The sequence below is a fragment of the Bombina bombina genome, chromosome 3, assembly GCF_027579735.1.
Source record: "Bombina bombina isolate aBomBom1 chromosome 3, aBomBom1.pri, whole genome shotgun sequence".
Taxonomy (NCBI): Eukaryota; Metazoa; Chordata; class Amphibia; order Anura; family Bombinatoridae; genus Bombina; species Bombina bombina.
Genome location: NC_069501.1, coordinates 794,408,671 through 794,425,455, shown reverse-complemented (window position 1 = coordinate 794,425,455; position 16,785 = coordinate 794,408,671). Strand labels below are relative to the sequence as shown.

Here is a 16,785-nt window from a genome sequence, read left to right as displayed (position 1 = left end):
TTACAAACCAATGGTTTCAAGAGGGAGACATGAAAAACATTGGAGATGCACATTGCAGGAGGAAGGTCAAGAGCGTAGGCCACAAGATTGACCCGTAAGAGTATTCGAAAAGGACCAACGTACAGGGAGCCAGTTTATTGGAAGTTGCAGGAGGAAAGCCAAATCCTGTCACCAACCTGGTAGGAAGGCGCGGGCAGATTCCTACAATCAGCCTGGAACTTTTGGCGCGGCATAGAACGATGAAGGCAATCCTGAATCTGCACCCACGTGGAACGGAGTTGCCGGAGATGCTCCTCCAAAGCCGGAATACCTTGATACATGAATGAATCGGGCAACAAGGATGGTTGAAACCCATAATTCGCCATGAACGGGGATAGCTAAGAGGAAACATTAATAGCACTATTATGAGCAAACTCTGCCCAAGGTAACAGTTCAGACCAATAATTGTGGTGATCTGAGACATAGCAATGGAGGAACTGTTCCAGAGCTTGATTAGACCGTTCCGCAGCCCCATTGGATTGAGGGTGATATGCAGAGGAGAAGGAAAGCTGAATCTCCATTTGAGCACAAAAGGAACGCCAAAATCTGGAGACAAACTGGCTACCCCGGTCCGACACTATCTCCTTGGGTAACCCATGTAAGGGTAAGACCGGTAGGCAGCTTCTTCAATGCAATGTGACATTTTAGAAAAACGGTCAACCACCATAAGGATAAAAGTAATGCCATTGGAAACAGGGAGATAGACAATGAAGTCCATGGAAAGATGTGTTCAAGGGCGCTCACCATTAGCAATAGGTTGAAGACGACCCACAGGAAGACGTGGAGGAGTCTTATTCTGTGCACAAACTGAGCAGGAGGCAACATACGCAGCAACATCAGAGCAAAGACCTGGCCACCAGAATTGTCGAGTGACAGACCAAAACATTTGGTTCTTGTCTGGGTGATCTGCTACTTTAGGATATTGGTAAGTGTGCAAAAGTTTAGTTTGAAGATTCTCAGGAACAAAACACCACTAGGTTTCTCAGGAAGTGCATTGGTTTGTGCAGCCAGGGTCTCCTCCGCCTAGGGAGAAGTCAAATTAGTATGTATGGTAGCCAAAATATGGTCAGGAGGTATAACTGGAGTAGGTACAGACTCCTCCTTGGACAGAAGCAAAAATTGTCGAGAGAGGGCATCAGCAATAACATTCTTACTACCAGGCAGGTAAGAGACCACATAATTAATCCAAGACAAAAATAACGCCCATCTGGCCTGTCGGGGTGACAAATGTTTTGCTTCAGATAGATAAGTTAAATTCTTGTGGTCTGTAAGAATGAGCACTGGTACGCTAGTACCCTCGAGAAGATGCATCCATTCTTTATGTGACAAAATTATGGCCAGTAATTCCCTGTCGCCTATTTCATAATTGCACTCCGCTGGAGACAATTTCTTAGAGAAGAAACCGCACAGATGCAAGGAACCGTCAGGCGTAGGACGTTGAGACGAGGGCACCTACTCCAGTCTCAGATGCATTGACCTCAAGAACAAAAGGCAGGACAGGGTTAGGATGAGCCAGAATTGGAGCGGCAGCAAAGGCAGTCTTAAGACTATCAGAGGCCTTAATGGCAGTAGGTGACCAATGGAGTGGATCATTCTCTTTACGGGTCATGTCTGTGATAGGTTTGACCAAGGAAGAAAAGTTTTTAATAAACTTTCTATAGTAATTGGCGAACCCCAAAAAACATTGAATAGACCGAAGACCAACTGGGCGAGGCCACAGCAGACAACTTGTCAGGATCCATGGAGAACCCTGCAACAGAGATAACATAACCTAGGAAGGTTACTTGAGTCTGATGGAACTCACATTTCTCGAGTTTACAAAACAGGCCGTTCTCACGCAGTCCCTAAAGAACCCGTGTAACATCAGAACGATGAGCCTCAAGTGTGGGTGAGTGTATGAGGATGTCGTCTAAATACACCACAACACACTGTTGCAACATATCTCTTAGGACATCATTAATAAATTCCTGGAAAACAGCAGGAGCATAACATAGGCCAAAGGGCATTACAAGATACCTTTAGCGGTTCTGGGGACGAGGATAAACCACCTAAGGTCTGCCCCGATAGGACCTTAGGTGTAAGCGTTTTTTCCGGCCGTGTAGGACAAGACTTCAAGAGGTGGCCCTGTAACCCACAATAGAGGCAGAGTCCCTCCCTCCTCCTAAAGGCCCTCTCTGCCGCAGAGAAACGCGTGAATCCCAACTGCATTGGTTCAGCAGTACCTGGTGACTCAGGACCAGGAGGCATGGGAGGAGAGGGAGGCATGGGTGGGAACGAACACGTAGGAGACAACGGAACAGGAGGCTTCCGCAAGCGCTCCTTGAAAGAGGGCCTCTCTCTGAGTCTGATGTCAATTAGGATCAAAAAAGACACACATGCCTCGAGATCCTCTGGTAAATCACTGGCAGCAACTTCGTCTTTAATCGCATCAGAGAGCCCATGAAATAAGGCGGCAACCTACCTCTGCGGCAAGCATACAGAACTCAATGGCATACTGAGCAACAGATTTGTACCTTGCTGAATGGACATAAGTTGTTTAGCAGCAGAGGAGGAGCGATCTGGAACATCAAATACCCTTCGAACGGAGGCCACAAATTTAGTGTAATTTGAAATCACAGGTTTATTAGTCTCCCACAAGGGATTAGCCCAGGCAAGAGCTGTGTCAGAGAGTAACGAGATGAGAAATCCCACCTTAGCTCTGTAAGAGGGAAACGCCTGAGGTTACATCTCAAAGTAAATGCCCACCTGGTTCAAAAACCCTCTGCACTGAATAGGATCACCTCCATATCGCTGAGGTAGAGGTGCAGAACTGGACAAGACAAGAAGTGCAAAAATAATCACACCTTTATTAATACCAACAAATAATAAAAAGTCCACAAGTCAAATAACAAGCCGGGAGTAAAAACCAGAGCTGGTAGTCAGACGAGCCGAGTCAGGAGCCAAAGCTAGTAGTCAGACGAGCCGGAATCAGGAACAAGGTGAACAGCAGAGTCAGGAACAAGCCAGGGATCAGGAACCAGGAGGGACATCAGACACCCAGGTAATACACAGGAACTCTCACAAACAGGTCTGAGACAACGCAACGGCAAAGCATACTGAACAGAGGCCCTTTGAATAATAAGTGATGACATCACAATTCTGAGACTGCAACCTGTCTCACATGGATGATGTACACCAGACTGGCCATAAAAGGACATGCAGGAAATGAGCAGCATCACACACTATGCACCAGAGTGAGCAAGAGAGGTGAGTAAAATGGCTGCCAGCAGCAAACAAAGCAGGGAGCCCTGACACTACTGCCACACCCTCTCTAATTATGTATTGTAAACGTGACAAATCCACTTACAAATCATACCAACTGTACAACAATTGTACAAATCATTTGCTCTGTGAAATGTGTATAATTCCATTATAGTCAACCATACTTAGTGGAATTAAGACATTGTACACCATATATTTCTATTCCCTCTACTTAAAAATATCTACAAATGCTGGATTGATATACAGGACACTATTTGGACATTTTATAGGTTTACTGTTTAATTGTGTGGTATCACAGGTGGATTTGTTACACATTTTCTATCACAATTTTTTTCACATTTTTTGTTTGTTTAATGATATATAATATACACATACATACAGTACAGGGGTGTAAAAATATCACCATAGTATACTAATCAGGGGTTAAAAGTTTCTAGCCAAGTGATGAACAGTTACTAGTCCACTTAATGTTAAAGGGACACTGAACCCAAAATTTAAGCAACTTTCTAATTTACTCCTATTATCATTTTTTCTTCATTTTCTTGGTATCTTTATTGGAAAAGCAATAATGTAAGTTTAGAAGCTGGCCCATTTTTGGTTCACAATCTGGGTTGTTCTTGCTGATTGGTGGATAAAATTACCCACCAGTAAATTATTGCTGTCCAGGGTTCTGAACCAAACATTGGCTGGCTTCTTAGCTTAGATGCCTTTTTTCAAATAAAGATAGCAAGAGAACTAAGAAATAATTGATAATAAGAGTAAATTAGAAAGTTGCTTAAAATGTCATGCTCTATCTGAATCATGAAAGAAAATAATTGGGTTCAGTATCCCTTTAAATAAAGGAAAAAGTCAATGTGTTCTTCAATGTGATATTTGTAAGAGTCTAGAGGTAATTTCAGGATGCATATATAATTTCTCTGTTTTTATATCTGACAGCATAAAAGGACTCTGACTTTTTTTAATTCCCTGTATAATCTCACCAGGAAAAGGAAAAATACTTCAGCATAAAGTTAAATTTCAAAAGAAACAAGAAGAAAAAGAGAGGAGAGGAAAGGGCAAACCACATGAAGATGATTTGAAAGATTCACTTGCTGATGATGACAGCTCTTCCACTACTACAGAAACATCTAATCCAGACACTGAGCCACTTCTGAAGGAGGTAAGATTTTTGTATTAAGTTCTAAATAAGCCAAAACACAGTTTTTATATACTGAGTAAAGAGAAAAAAGTATAAACTATTTCTGTTAGGTTAACCCGTTTATACGCTGTATTATAAACATTTGCTCTATACATAATTGTTGGAGTGTATTGGTCTTGGTGTTGCTATGGGGAAAAATTATTTTTTTTTCCCTATGACCTGGAGAGTTCACAATGTCATTCCAATTAATAGTGGGATATTCCACTCCTGGCCAGTAGGAGGAGGCAAAGAGCACCCCAGCAAAGCTGTTAAGTGTAACCATAATCCCCAGTCATTCTCTTTGCCTCTGTAAATGGAGGTTGTGTGAAGATGGTGTCTGAATATATTTAATCCTTTTATGGGTACTTTTCCCTGAAAGCAAGGATTAGGGGCTATGCTGTGTCCATGTCAATCTCTTTAGTAAGAGTAATTGTGGCTATTAGCAGTTAGAAAGCAGCAAGGTTGTCTTCGCTTTATTTTGAAGGTTATTGCTACCGCTGCATAGAAAGCCAGGGTTGGTTACTCTGCTCTTTCTTTTTCTTCAGGTCCCTGTCAGTGAACAGAGGTGGCTTTTAAACCTGAAGCTGCTGTGACTGCTCAACAGCAGAAGACCCTGGAGGGCAAGTCCTTTTCATATATATATTACACAAAGATTTATAGAAGACAGGACTGGAAAATCAGGGACCTAGTGGGACCTGTTACCTCCTGAAGGGGTTCTCATGTATTACCTTCTATTACTGTTCTTTGGTTATATTGCGACTGAGCTGCTGCAAAGGGAAATTTTGCCGCTTCCATAGCAGGTTATTTCTATTGTTAACCATGCTTTTATGGTGTGTGAGGATTTCTATTAAGATATTTATTTCTCACTTATCTTCCCTACTCCGGCTGTTTTTATGGTCCCTTATAGTGCTCAGAGTGTTTTTGGGCTTATATTCTGGCATATTCCTTTATTGATTATTTTGTGAGGAATGAGACAGGTGATGGCGCAGTATGTTTGTTTTTTCGTGCCTGTTATAGGATTACGGCCATAACTGAAATTGCCGGGATTGGTACTAGGCCTCATTGCTACAAGGTGCAGGTGTTTTTTGCTGCACACAGTAGCAGTCCTTGGCTGTGGTGCTTGTGTTAATTTGACACTGGTAATGGCTGCATTCACAGCCCTCAGTATAGGCACAGTAATAGTAGGGGCACTTGTATAGTAGAGAGCTGGTATAAATGACCACATTAGCTGGGGAGTTTGTATTAATATGGGGCTGCTGGGGTATATGGCTGCAATCGCAGCACACAGTTAGGCACAGCACACACTATGGGCACTTGAGTAATTGAGCGCCCGTGTAGATGGCCGCATTCGTGGTCCGCAGCGGCGCTTGTTAATGGTGTTGGAGTATTTGCCTGCTTTGCAGCACGCAGTATATGCGAAACATCAGTATAGGACGCTGGTGTTCCTTTAGCGCTGAGGTATTTAGCCTCATTCGCGGTTCACAGCTTAGGGTTCAAGAGCTGTTTGTACTCTAATCCTTGTGTGTGGAAATATGTGCAGTTATCTCATGTACTGTCTATTGAATGGCAGAGAATGAGATATTCTTGGGCTTGGGTAATCTATGTAATAGCTGTTATGTTTTATAACTGGGCTTAGGTTTGGCACAATGGTAGAGCGTTATATCATGTATCCTGTATTTCTCTTTGTCCTTTTATAATCCTTCTATGTATAGTCAACCTCTAACATAGCCCAACATTGTAATATGCTAGGCTAGGACATGTATATAACTTTTATTATTTTCTCTTTTCATATAGAGAAATTGTTTTTTTGGTGGTTATATATTTATTTATATGTTTTTTTTCTGACTTCTCAGATCCACCATTGTGGGCAGTTTTTATTACACCACTAGGTTCTTTTGCAGGGACGTATCTTCTCTGCAGATATCGCAAGATGACTTGTCTCTACAAATACTTTTTATTTCATGCATGGTAGTTTGTAATAAGTTTTACAGTACTCCATGTTTATTCGGCACTTTTCTTTCAGAACATGTTTGTATTCATAATTTGTTTTCCTTAGTATTTGTCGCCCTCTGATGGTCACAACTAAATCAGAAAATACAGCTCCTTTTCTCTCCTTTTCTGAGTAGTTTGAGTTTATCATTTTTTTTTACGGTTCCCTGTTAGTTACTGTACTACATAGGTGACTATATTTTTTTTGCCCTCTTAAGGGCATGATGATTTCCTACGATACATGAAGATTTTTCCCAAGCATATTCTGTTAGCTTCTGAGACTCTGTATAATTGGCAGCCTCTGTTTTCTATGTTAAGAGTCAAAGATTTGCTATCCCTGTTGAGGATAATTATTCTTTCTGGGATCCAATGGATTGGAAGCTAAAGGCTTACTTAAGAAAGATGTTCCTTCCCAGGGGTTTCAATGTCATCCAATCGCTAGTATTGATATGGTTGCATTATTGGGGCAATGTTTTGTCTCTTAGAGTTTCTGAAGAGACTCCTTTTAGAAGAGATCCTAGATAGGATCAAGGTTCAAAAACTTGCTGATTCTTTTATCTGTGATGCCAGCATGCAAGTTAAAGGGATATTTCCTTCCTCAGGTTAGGAATAATTCCCAGATCCTGGGATCAGAGAAAATATCCCTAGGTTACAGGATAGGATTCAACTCTTGCTTCCCCTGGGGCAGGTTTTTCCTGTCTAGGTTTCCTGCATTCCAGACAAAGAGAGTGGTCTTCTTACTTTGCATGAAGGACCTGTCTTTCCTGGGAGGGATTGTTCCAGTTCCTGAAGAAGAACAGGGTCAAAAAAATTATTTAGATCTCAGGGTTTCGTCCATCAAATATCTCTTTGTGGTTCCCAAAAGAGGGGGGAACTTTCTGTCCCTTCCTAGCCCTATAGTGCCTCTACAAATTCATCAGGGTTCTGTCCTTCAAGATGGAAACTGTTAGTTCCATTCTTTCCTGGGTTCAGGATGGTCAGTTCATGACGTCCATAGACCTGAAGGACGCAAATCTTCATATTCCCATTCTCAGGGATCATCTCCATTTTCTGAGGTTTGCTTTTTTGGACAAGCATTTACAGTTTGTTGCACTTCCATTTGTTCTTGTCACGTCTCCCAGAATATTCTCATACGTTCCGGGTGCTCTTTTGGCAGTGGTCAGATCCCAAGGAATTGCTGTGGCTTCTTGGTTCAGACTTCATCTTTTCAACTAGCAAAATCTCATACCGAGATGTTATCTTTTCTACATCCCTACAGATGGAAAGTGAATCAGGAAAAGTGTTCCCTTGTTCCAGCTACAAAAGTGTGTTTGTTAGGGACAATCATAGTTTCCCTGTTCATGAATATTTTTCTGACGGATGTCAGGAAATCCGGACTTCTTTTTTTGTGCATAGAGGTGATTGGTCTGATGAGTGCTTCTACGGACATCATTCCTTTTTCTTGGTCCCTTTGAGACCTCTGCAACTATGCATGCTCAGTCAGTGGAACAGAGGCTATTCAAATTTATCGCAGTGGATAGATCTGGATCCCCTTTCAAGAGACTTTCTCTCTTGGTGGATTTCACAGGAGAATCTTGCTCGGGGCACTTGCTTCCTGAGACCTTCCTAGGTGATTGTGTCTACGGACGGCAGCCTGTTAGGCTGGGGAGCAGTTTTGGGCTCGCTAAAAGCTCAGGACCTGTAGATTCGGGAGGAGTCTTCTCTCCCCATAAACTGGGAGGAGAAAGGTTTTAAAGTTGATAGCAATCTTCAATGCCTTGGTAGCTTGGCCTCAATTATTCTTTGTTTGATTCATCAGATTCCAGTCGGACATCACCACCTCAGTGGTTTTCATCATCCACCAGGAAGGAACTCTGAGTTGCTTGCCTATGAAGGAGGTGACTCGCATTCTGCAGTGGGCGGAAGCTCATGATTGTCTCCTATCTGCCATCTACATTCCAGGATTGGAAAATTGGTAGGCAGAATTTTTGAGGATTCAGATTTTTCATCCGGGGGAGTGTGCTCTCCATCTAGAAGTTTTCTGCAGGATAGCTCTCAGGTGGGGGGGTTCCGGATTTGGTTCTGATGGCGTTTTCATAAGAACGCCAGACTTCCATATTACGGGTTTACTTCTCAACCCGCCCTGATAGATGCTCTGGTGGTTCCTTGGGATTTCGGTCTAGCATACCAGTTTCCTTCGTTTGCTCTCTTTCCATGAGTCATTGCTCGTATCAAGCAGGAGAGAGCGTCTGTGATTCTAACAGCTTCTGCCTGGCCTCCCAGGATCTGGTTTGTGGTTTTGGTGAAGATGTCATCTCTTCCTCCTTGAAGGTTACCTTTGAGGAAGGACCTTTTAATTCAGGGTCCATTCCTCCATCCAAATCTAGATTCTCTGAAGCTGATAACGTGGATATTGAACGTCTAGTCCTGTCTAGACGTGGTTTTTTGGAAGCGGTCATTGTTACTATGCTTCAGGCTCGTAAACCTGTTACTCACAGGATTTACCATAAGGTATGGTGTAAATACCTTTTTTGGTGTGAAGCTAAAGGTTTTTCCTGGAGTCGGGTGAGGATTCCCTGAATTTTATCTTTTCTTCAGGATGGCCTGGAGAAAGGTTTGTCAGTCAGTACTTTACAAGTTCAGATTTCTGCACTGTCTATCTTTTTGCACAAATGTCTGGCAGATTTACCAGATGTTCAAGGTTTTGTTCAGGCCCTGGTCAGAATCAGGCCTGTGTTTAAACCTGTTGCTCCTCCTTGGAGCCTTAACCTAGTTCTTAAAGTTTTGCAGCGGGCTCCGTTTGAGCCGATGCATGCTGTTGATATCAAATTGTTATCCTGGAAAGTTTTTGTTTCTCCTTGCTATTTCTTCCAGTCACAGAGTTTCTAAACTTACAGCTCTGCAGTGTGATTCCCCGTACATTATTTTTTATGCAGATAAGATGGTCCTTCGTACTAAATTGGGTTTTCTCCCTAAGGTGGTGTCAGATTGAAACATTGATCAGGAAATTGTTGTTCCTTCTTTTTGCATAACTTGGATGTTCTGCATGCTCTAAAATTTTACCTACAAGCTACTAAAGATTTTCTGCAATCTTCTGCCCTGTTTGTTGTTTTCTCTGGAAAGCGTAAGGGTCAGAAGGCCACTCCTACTTCTCTTTCCCTCTGGTTAAGAAGTATGAATTGTACAAATATGATAATTTTGCCTCGGCTGAGGCTTCCTTTGGGAAAAAGGTTCTTCAAGTAGTGGTGCCTTCTGTTTAGGTCCTCCTGCCTTTTTCTCCCTCACTGTTCATTCCGTGTCCTCTAGCTTGGGTATTGGTTCCCACTAGTAATTGGAATGACGTCGTGGACTCTTCATGTCCGGAAAGAAATTTATCAGGTAAGCATAAATTTTGTTTTTCCTCTCTTTTAGATCTGATTAACACTGTCTGAGCCTTATAAAGTAGATATCCAATAAATAAATGGATCCTTTCTTGCTTATTGATGAATCTCCTCTACCTCCAGTAGTAACAGCATATTTAGAAATGGATGGTGAAAAACGTTTAACGCAACTATAAACAAAACTTAAATAATTTATGCCTCTTCTTCTGAAAATCTCACTTCATCAGAAGAGGGGCTATAACTAATAGGAACATGGAGCTGCATTCAGGCTTTTTCAGTAATTATATCTAAATGAAATGTACTGTGCTGCTGTTGTAGAATGTAGAGAGAAATTCAACAGCGACTAAAAAACACAATTCTTGTTTTCTCTTATGTCCTTTATGGTAGCACAGTACAGATGGGGATGTCCTGACAGTATCCCAAGAACATGTCCTAATGAAATACAAGCAAGCTGTTGTAGAACCATGGATTGTAAAACCTTACCTTTATGGGGAAAAAATAATAATTTAAAACAAAGTTTACGCATTATCCTAAAATTAAAATATAGATATATTTTTACTGATAATCAAATAATTAAAGTAAAGGGACCGTCTACTCAAGAATTATTATTGTTTAAAAAGACAGATAATCCCGTTATTAACCATTCCCCAGTTTTGCATAACCAACACGGTTATATTAATATACTTTTTACCTTTGTGATTACCTTTTATCTAAGCCCCTGTGACTGCCCCCTTTTCTTTCCTAAGACACGGAGAGTCCACAGCTTCATTCCAATTACTAGTGGAATATTCACTCCTGGCCAGCAGGAGGAGGCAAAGAGCACCACAGCAAAGCTGTTAAGTGTCACTTCCCTTAGCCATAACCCCCAGTCATTCTCTTTGCCTCTGTCAATGGCAAGGTGTCTGTCGCCTCTACTGCTGTGAAGGACCTCCATCCTAAGTCTGATGAGGAGGATACCTCGGTAGCTTCTGAGGATGAAATCTCAGATTCGGACAGTATAATTCCTTTGACTGACTCTGAAGAGGTATACTTCAGATTTAAGCTTGAACACCTCCGTGTACTGTTAAAGGAGGTACTGGCTACTTTGGACGACTCTGATTCTTCTGTCGCTGTTAACCCTAAGAAATCTAGTAAACTTACCAAATACTATGATGTTCCTTCCCCTGTAGAAGTGTTTCCTGTTCCAGACGTGTGTCGGAGATCATTGCTCAGGAGTGGGATAAGCCTGGTATATCTTTCTCCCCGTCTACCATTTTTAAAAAGATGTTTCTTGTTGCTGACTCCATTCGAGACTCATGGCGCACAGTGCCTAAGGTAGAAGGGGCTATTTCTACTCTGGCTAAGAGAACCATGATTCCTATTGAGGATAGCTGTTCCTTTAAGGATCCCATGCACGACAAAAAGCTGGAGGCTTATTTAAAGAAAATGTATGTTCATCAGGGTTTACAACGGCAACCTGCAGTCTGTATTGCCACAGTGGCAAGTGCGGCATCTTATTGGTGCGATGCTTTGTCAGAGTTGGTTTTAGAGGAAACTCCGTTGGAGAAGATCCAAGATAGGATTAAATCCCTCAAAATAGCCAATTCCTTTATTTTTGACGCAAACATGCAAGTCATTAGACTGGGAGTCAAGATGTCTGGCTTCACTGTTCCAGCCCACAGGGTTTTGTGGCTGAAATCTTGGTCAGCTGATGTTACCTCCAAGTCCAAGCTTCTGTCGCTACCTTACAAGGGTAAGCCCCTGTTTGGTCCTGGTCTGGCAGAGATAATTTCTGAAATTATGGGTGGAAAAGGGTCTTTTCTACCACAAGACAAAGAGAATAGACCTAAGGGGGCGTCAAAATTCTAATTTTCGCTCCTTTTGTAACTTCAAAAGTCAGAAGTTTTCCTTTTCCAAGCCAGAGCAGTCCAAGTCCTCTTGGAGAATTTGAAAAAGTTACCAATGGCACTACCTATGTGTGATAGACCTATTAATATCTTCAATTATGCCACTATAGTACGGCAAGATGTGGGTGCATTGTGTAGGAATATGAGTATTGAAATTACAGAGAAAAGCATACACTTGGGTTGCACTCCTAGGTCAAATTACGGAATAGTTGCAAATAATAATCACTTAGTTGCTGATCCAAGATTGCAATGTGGGAATAGGAATAGACACTACATTAAAATATAACTTTTATTGGGTTTTACAATTAAAATAGGAAAAATCATTAAAACCACACTTAAGTACCGACTGTAGTATATAGAAATATAATGAGCGAATTAATGGTTCAGTTAAGCAGTTATACCTGCTTGCATGCAAGCCTATTATACCTATCTACCGTTATACCTAACTTGTAAATTACCAGTAGTAGAGATCGGTTGGCTTAACACTCTATATTAATACGTGTTTGCGGGAATGGAGTATAGGGTAAGACCACTTTTTTTTAGACAGGTAGTTAAACCGTGACTGATTGAATATTATCATATATGAGCTTAGTAGACTAGCGTTATGATGGCACGCAATATTGTGACTCAATTGAAATACCAGTCAGATGTGAGCTGTATGAGCTCAATATTGTTTAGCCGGTATGCACTACTATAGTGTTAACCCAAATTACTGTGAATAGTACGAGGTAAGTAAAGTGCCAGTCAGCTATTTGTGGCGTGGGCTCCAAATAGCTCAGCAGACATTAGCCGTACGGCGTCTTAAGCAAATATAGTCACAGTCAGAAGTGAATGGCGTAAATTCAGTTGAAACTGAATGGACATACGTCGTGTAGTGTCTAGATCCAATACCTGTCACCCACTTAGTTCTCATATAGATTACTAGACTTAGTAAGGCAAGTGAAGTGCCGGTTAGTTATTTGTAGCATGGGCTCTAATAGAGCTAAATAAATGACAGCCGTGCGGTGTTTAAATGGGTAAGGTATCAGTCAGGTGTGAGTGGCGTGGACTCAGTTAAAACTGAATTATATTAGTCGTGCCGTTTCTCGGCCAAACACGTCCTCACACACTCGGTTCTAATGTAAATTATTCACTTCAGCGTGCTGGGCTAGGGTCCCATACATTCACTCTCAAACACACTTATAAATTTATGCAGGATAACTCAGATAACTGAAATTGTAATTTCGTGATAAATCTTGATAAAGGAGAGAGTTACTCCATCTAATGACTACAGTAAAAGTTCGGTAGCTTAAGGCTAATCTAAAACACAGGAGCTCCTAGGACTCCTCACCAATGCCCTAACGTCCCTAACATGTTTCGCCACTTAGCGTGGCTTTTTCAAAGGTCTTAAGTGTGGTTTTAATTTTCCTATTTTAATTGTAAAACCCAATAAAAGTTATATTTTAATGTAGTGTCTATTCCTATTCCTACATTGCAATCTTGGATCAGCAACTAAGTGATTATTATTTGCAACTATTCCGTAATTTGACCTAGGAGTGCAACCCAAGTGTATGCTTTTCTCTGTAATTTCAAGTCCTCTTGGAGACCTAATCAATTTTGGAATAAGGGGAAACAATCAAAGAAGCCCTCAGATGAGACTAAGTCAGCATGAAGGGTCCGCCCCGGTCTGGTACTCGATCAAGTGGAGGGCAGACTTTCCTTGTTTCATCAAGCTTGGATACGCGATGTCCCAGACCCTTGGGCTGTGGACATAGTATCCCAGGGTTACAAAATAGACTTCAAGTCTTGTCCTCCCAGGGGCAGATTTCTCCTCTCAAGATTATCTGCAGACCAGGTAAAGAGAGAGGCATTCTTGAACTGCGTTCAAGACCTTTTCTCCCTGGGATTGATTATTCCAGTTCCACTCAAATCTGTTTGTGGTTCCCAAAAAAGAGGGAACTTTTTGTCCCATTTTAGACCTGAAGTGTCTCAACAAATTTCTCAGGGTACCGTCCTTCAAAATGGAAACCATTTGTTCCATTCTCCCTTTGGTCCAAGAGGGTCAGTTCATGATGACCATAGACCTGAAGGACACGTATTTTCATGTTCCCATCCACAGGGATTTTCACAAATTCCTGAGATTCGTTTTCCTGGACAAGCACTTTCAGTTTGTAGCTCTTCCGTTTGGCCTTGTCACAACTCCCAGAATTTTTTCAAAAGTTCTGGGGGCAGTTATCATGTCTCAGGGAATTGCAGTGGCGTCTTATCTGGACGACATCTTGGTTCAAACGCCATCTTTTCATCTAGCAGAGTCTCATACGGAGATCTTGTTGTCTTTTCTTCGTTCCCACAGATAGAAAGTGAATCTGTAAAAGAGTTCCCTTGTTCCAGCTACAAAGGTGGTTTTCTTAGGAACCATCATAGACGGAGGTCAGAAAATCCAAGATTACATCTTCTTGCCTCTATTGTTGTTCCTTCTCTCTGTCCTAATCCTTCCTCTCATAAGGAACGTCTGTTGCACAACTTGAATGTGGTGCACTCTCTAAAATTCTACCTACAGGATACTAAGGGTTTTCGCCAGTCTTCTGCCCTGTTTGCTTCTCTGGAAAGCGTAAGGGTCAGAAGGCTACTTCTACTTCTCTTTCCCTCTGGTTGAGAAGTATGATTCGTTTTGCTTATGAGACTGCTGGACAGCAGCCTCCTGAGAGACTCACAGCTCATTCCACTAGGGCTGTCTCCTCCTCTTGGGCTTTCAAAAATGAAGCTTCTGTGGAACAGATTTACAAGGCTGCATACTTTTTCCAAATTCTACAAATTTGATACTTTTGCCTCGGCTGAGGCTTCCTTTGGGAGAAAGGTTCTTCAAGTGGTGGTGCCTTCTGTTTTGGTCTGCCTGTCTTATTCTCCCTCCCTATTCATTCCATGTCCTTGCTTGGGTATTGGTTCCCACTAGTAATTGGAATGACGTTGTGGACTCTCCATGTCTTAGGAAAGAAAACAAAATTTATGCTTACCTGATGATAAATTTCTTTCTTTCCGGACATGGAAAGTCCACGACCCCCACCCTTTAGATTAGACAGTCATTTTTTACTAAACCTCAGGCACCTCTATACCTTTGTGTTTTCTTCTTTTTTCATTTCCCTTCGGCTGAATGACTGGGGGTTATGGGTAAAGGAAGTGACACTTAACAGCTTTGCTGTGGTGTTCTTTGCCTCCTCCTGCTGGCCAGGAGTGAATATCCCTCTAGTAATTGGAATGACCTTGTGGACTCTCCATGTCCGGAAAGAAAGAAATTTATCAGGTAAGCATAAATTTTGTTATTTAAGTTCTTTTGACAGACTTGCATTTTAGCCAATTAGTTCTGACTCATAAATAACTGTATAGGAGTGAGTACAATGTTATATTTATGCCACATAAACTAGTGCTGTCTAGTAATGCACTGAGATAAGAGGTTGCCTTCAAGGGCTTAGAAATTAGCATATGACCCTACCTAGGTTTAGCTTTCAACAAAGAATACCAAGAGAACAAAGCAAATTTGATGATACAAGTAAAGTGATGAAAGTTATTTAAAATTGCATGCCCTCTCTGAATCATGAGTTCAATTTTGACTAGACTGTCCCTTTAAATTAATACCTAAAATACTATACAGTCTGTAATCATCCTCTTTTTCTATAAATGTAAAAAATAACAAATATATTTCAAAAGTAGAAGTACATTGATTGTCAAACAAGGACACCCTTTTTTTGCTTTAGGACACCATTTTTTCTCTCTTTTTGACACTAAAATGGGAAATCTGATTTTTTTTTAATTATTATTATTAATTCACACTCAAAGTAAGCAGTAAATGCAATAAGGCCCTATGCTTCACCTGAATGGGGTTTCCCTGATAACAATTGGTAACCATATTAATTACATCAAATTAAATTCTGCATATGTGCAGACTATCCACCTAGATACCCATGTCCAGTAAAGATTAAGATAATTCTGTACATTTATAACGGAATATTATCAGTATGCAATTTGGTATCAGTTTTAAGATTGACCATTTGTAATTAATTTACTATGTATTTGTGTAACATTATTTTTTGGCCACTAGGTGGAGCACATATGATATATTAATCATAGCAGTAATGACTGAATGGTGTTCCCTAATAACCTTGTATGCTGGCTGGACCCCTTTGGTGTGTTTCTGTTACTAGGTCTAGGGAATGAATTTATAACCTGGAGTGGAATGTTCAACATTATACCCTGCTATGTTTTAGATATAACTATTATAAAATGGAACAGTGCTTGATGGGATATGTAGTTTCTTAGCAGTTACGGTTGCCTTGTCTGTTTTCCTGAGCTGACAGTTGTTGCTGTTATGCACCTGTCTCTGTGTTGGATAGAAGCATAATAAAGACACGATTTGGAGTTTGAATTGACGTCTACTGAAACAGCCTTCCCCTTTTTATTTGTTGGTATTTAGAGTGCTTTATCTGCTCACTAAACTGATATATTAGTATTTTGTAATGGCATTCTGTGGTTAATATTTTGCTATAAAATCACTTCAAAATACCTTTAAAATAAATAGAATAATATCATTATGAAAAATGGTAACTTCTTCCAAAGAAATAATTGGTTAATGAAACCAAGAGTTATGGGAGCAGCAATCAGAATCACCCTTTGGGCTCCAGTTAAGAAACTGAAAATGCAGCTTTGGAGCGCTTTCGGCTGCAGGTTCGCATGTGCAAGCCTGCAGTCAATAGTTGAGAAGCAGCGGTCCTCAGACCACAGCATTTTAACTTACTACGCCAACTAAAAAGTGGCGTTCTCAAAACCCCAGACTTATTTTGCCTTGATTGACTGACTGCCACTAGCCCCTACAGGGGGCGGCATTGCACAGGCAGCGTCTTGTCCAATTATAAATACGGGCAGCGTATTGCTGCCTGCTAACGGCGATGGTGGGCGGACACTTGTCCAACAAGGGAATTGTTAAATGGACCCATTTAAGTCATATCTAGGACAAGGGTTGAATTAATTAACTGATGATAACTGGAAGGGGTTTTCTGTATGTTTTTCCAGTCCTCTGGATTGATGTCTGTGATCCTTTATA

At 41.2% G+C, this 16,785-nt stretch overlaps 1 protein-coding gene across 1 annotated transcript in view; it reads left to right on the top strand.

Moving 5' to 3' along the window:
* The window catches only part of TMEM131 (transmembrane protein 131), a 550,079-nt gene that overhangs the window by 495,007 nt on the left and 38,287 nt on the right, over window positions 1-16,785 (top strand). Inside the window, 1 exon segment of the mRNA XM_053707713.1 lies at window positions 4,284-4,459. Coding sequence (XP_053563688.1) covers window positions 4,284-4,459 — 176 coding nt within the window.